This window comes from Hyla sarda, chromosome 6 (genome assembly GCF_029499605.1).
Source record: "Hyla sarda isolate aHylSar1 chromosome 6, aHylSar1.hap1, whole genome shotgun sequence".
Lineage (NCBI taxonomy): Eukaryota > Metazoa > Chordata > Amphibia > Anura > Hylidae > Hyla > Hyla sarda.
In genome coordinates, this window is record NC_079194.1 from 50,894,934 (window position 1) to 50,898,497 (window position 3,564).

General features: G+C 45.7%; 1 protein-coding gene across 1 annotated transcript in view; it reads left to right on the plus strand.

Annotated features, from left to right (window-relative positions):
* Positions 1-3,064: 3,064 nt before the first annotated feature.
* PDE4DIP (phosphodiesterase 4D interacting protein) overlaps positions 3,065-3,564 on the plus strand; it is a 190,313-nt gene continuing 189,813 nt past the window's right edge. Inside the window, exon 1 of the mRNA XM_056528102.1 lies at positions 3,065-3,220. Coding sequence (XP_056384077.1) covers positions 3,074-3,220 — 147 coding nt within the window. The 5' untranslated portion in view covers positions 3,065-3,073. The remainder of the gene's footprint in view (positions 3,221-3,564) is intronic.

The following is a 3,564-nucleotide window of genomic DNA, read 5'->3' on the forward strand; positions in this document are numbered from 1 at the left end:
TTTTTATTTTTTTTTTTAAAGATTTTGAAGTGTTTTTCTTTTTGTTTGGTTTTGTTTTCAGGGGGATTTGTCACTCACCAACTAGTCAAGTGTCAGAGACACTGCCAGCAAAGTTTCAGTCTCACCCCTAGGAATACTCTGTGTTTTATTAAACTCACAAAATACACGTAAAGTGACCCACAAAGGACCAGTCAACTTTCACTGCTAGAAATACAGTTTTTTAATAAATCCCAGAAAATACAGAAGTTAAAGGGGTACTCCAGTGGAAAAAACAATGTTAAATTAAGTTAAACAGATTTGTTAATTATTTCTAATAAAATCTTATCTTAATCTAAAATCTTAATTCTTCCAGTACTTAAAGGGGTATTCTGGGCAAAAAACATCTTATCCCCTATCGAATGGATAGGGGATAAGATGTCTGATCGCGGGGGGCCCGCCGCTGGGACCCCCCGCGATCTCTCTACAGCAGCCTGCATTCTAGAAATGAATGGAGGGGGCATGGCGTGACGTCATGTCCCCGTCTCGGAAGCCCAGTGGTTTCCGAAACTTCAGATGCAGCTACGCATAGAATGCGGGCTACTGCAGGGAGATCGCGAGGGGTCCCAGCGGTGGGCCCCCCGCAATCAGACATCTTATCCCCTATACTTTCGATGAGGATAAAATGTTTTTGCCCAGAATACCCCTTTAACAGCTGCTATATGCTACAGAGGAAGTTGAGTTTTTCTGTCTGACCGCAGTGCTCTCTGCTGCCACCTCTGTCCATGGCAGGAACTGTCCACATCAGGAGAGATTTGCTATGGGGATTTCCTGCTGCTCTGGACAGTTCCTGACATGGACAGAAGTGTCAGCAGAGAGCACTGTGGTCAGACAGAAAAGAACTACACAACATTCTCTGTAGTATACAGCAACTGATAAGTACTGGAAGGATTAAGATGTTTTGTTTTAATAGAAGTAATTTACAAATCTGTTCAACTTTCTGGCACCAGTTGATTTAAAAAAAAAATATTTTTTCCACTGGAGTTCCCCTTTAAGAGAGGTGGGGCACTTATTAAACGTTTACACTGTGTTAACCAATGTGTTAAAATAGACCTGGCATTGACCTATCATAATATCTGCCAGATCAGCACTTATGATCTGCTGGTGATATATGGAACGTAAGCTGCTGACTAGAAAACAGTATGGGATCTGGAAAATTAAGATTTTGGAGGAAGAGAGTTTGTATACGTCCGGCACCGCTGAAGTAGAAAGCAACAAAGCAGTGTGCTGGGTAGAGGCAATCAATGAATGTATCTGTGATATCGCTATAATGTTCCCCAGATGGCGGTGCGATAATCCAAAAAGGCAGAAAAGCAAATGCAAACTGTGTAGAGAAACGAGATGGAAAACAATGAACAATTTCCTTTTTTATTGTAGCGTGCTGTACAGGAGAGCTGTAGATGGAAACAGGCAGGGGGCGGCAACTAGTTTCACGCACGTAGGCGCTTCCTCTGGCTCGCACAGCGGCAACTAGTGGCTGTACAGGAATTCAACAGGTACACAGAGAGCTGTAGATGGAAACAGGCAGGGGGTGGCAACTAGTTTCACGCACGTAGGCGCTTCCTCTGGCTCGCACAGCGAGCCAGAGGAAGCACCTACGTACGCGAAACTAGATGCTGCCCCCTGCATGCCCCCTGCCTGTTTCCATCTACAGCTCCCTGCGAGCCAGAGGAAGCGCCTACGTGCGCAAAACGAGTTGCCGCCCCCTGCCTGTTTCCCTCTACAGCTCCCTGCGAGCCAGAGGAAGCGCCTACGTGCGTGAAACTAGTTGCTGCCCCCTGCACGCCCCCTGCCTGTTTCCTTCTACAGCTCCCTGCGAGCCAGAGGAAGCGCCTACGTGCGCAAAACTAGTTGCCGCCCCCTGCCAGTTTCCATCTACAGCTCCCTGTGAGCCAGAGGAAGCGCCTACGTGCGCAAAACTAGTTGCCGCCCCCTGCCTGTTTCCATCTACAGCTCCCTGCGAGCCAGAGGAAGCGCCTACGTGCGCAAAACTAGTTGCCGCCCCCTGCCAGTTTCCATCTACAGCTCCCTGCGAGCCAGAGGAAGCGCCTACGTGCGCAAAACTAGTTGCCGCCCCCTGCCTGTTTCCATCTACAGCTCCCTGCGAGCCAGAGGAAGCGCCTACGTGCGTGAAACTAGTTGCTGCCCCCTGCACGCCCCCTGCCTGTTTCCTTCTACAGCTCCCTGCGAGCCAGAGGAAGCGCCTACGTGCGCAAAACTAGTTGCCGCCCCCTGCCAGTTTCCATCTACAGCTCCCTGTGAGCCAGAGGAAGCGCCTACGTGCGCAAAACTAGTTGCCGCCCCCTGCCTGTTTCCATCTACAGCTCCCTGCGAGCCAGAGGAAGCGCCTACGTGCGTGAAACTAGTTGCCGCCCCCTGCCTGTTTCCATCTACAGCTCCCTGTGTACCTGTTGAATTCCTGTACAGCACGCTACAATAAAATAAGAAATTGTTCATCCCAGCAAGTTTCCTGGTGAGTGCGTTTTCCATCGCGTTTCTCTACACAGTTTGCAAGATTAAGATTTGATATGACATATTATGAAATATTCTTATATACTATTGCATTATGCACCTTTATCTTGCAACCATGTCTTGCTGGAGCACTTGTTTACTGCAAGGCACAGAATATAGCAAATGTTCCCATCGTGTTGACCGAAGTGACAGCTGCTTCACCGAGAAGTCCCAGCCCAGCTCCAGTGACAGCTCTTCTATTGGGATCAGCTTTCAGCACTTGTGCCTGTCAGAGATTTCGGACAGTTGTCTGCTGGAGATTCCATAAATATCTTCCTAAAGTAAAAAAAGAAAAGGCAACTGGTCTCCCCTAAGCCTGTTCAGCTGGACTGCTGGCAGGAGGCGACCCAGGGTCTTAGCTCCCAGTCAGCTGAGAACTTCTCACTATGATTTCATAGGAGCTGAAATGCACATTTTTTATGCTTTATGTGTTTGTTTGGGATTGGTAGTGTAGAGTTTGTATACCGGTAGATATATTTTATTTTTAAAATATGCTAAAGTGTAAGAAACGGAGGTGGATTAAATAATGACCATGTCTATCGGATATCGAACATTGTCGCAGCACCTCAATGATCTGAAAAAAGAAAATTTCAGCCTCAAATTGAGGATCTACTTTCTGGAAGAACGAATCCAGCACAAGTATGAAGACGGCAACAACGATGTCTACAAAAGTGTGAGTATAAGAGAACAGGGGGTTATGGTCGTCCTAACATCTCAGACAAATATTCATACTGACTTGGCTGCTATTAAAAATAATAATAATAATGTTTGGATATTTATCAAAAATAATATGCAGCTCTTTAGATATTCATATCTATCTATAATTTATCTATCTATTTGTCTTATATCTATCTCATATATATCTATCTATCTATACATCTATTCACAGCAATGGTGCAGCACTCCAATATGGCAAAAAAAAAGAAAGTGAAATATACAAATAGCAACGTTTCAGCTCCTCCATGGAGCCTTTTTCAAGCATAGTGATACATCAAAACTAGTTTTTTTTATATAGTT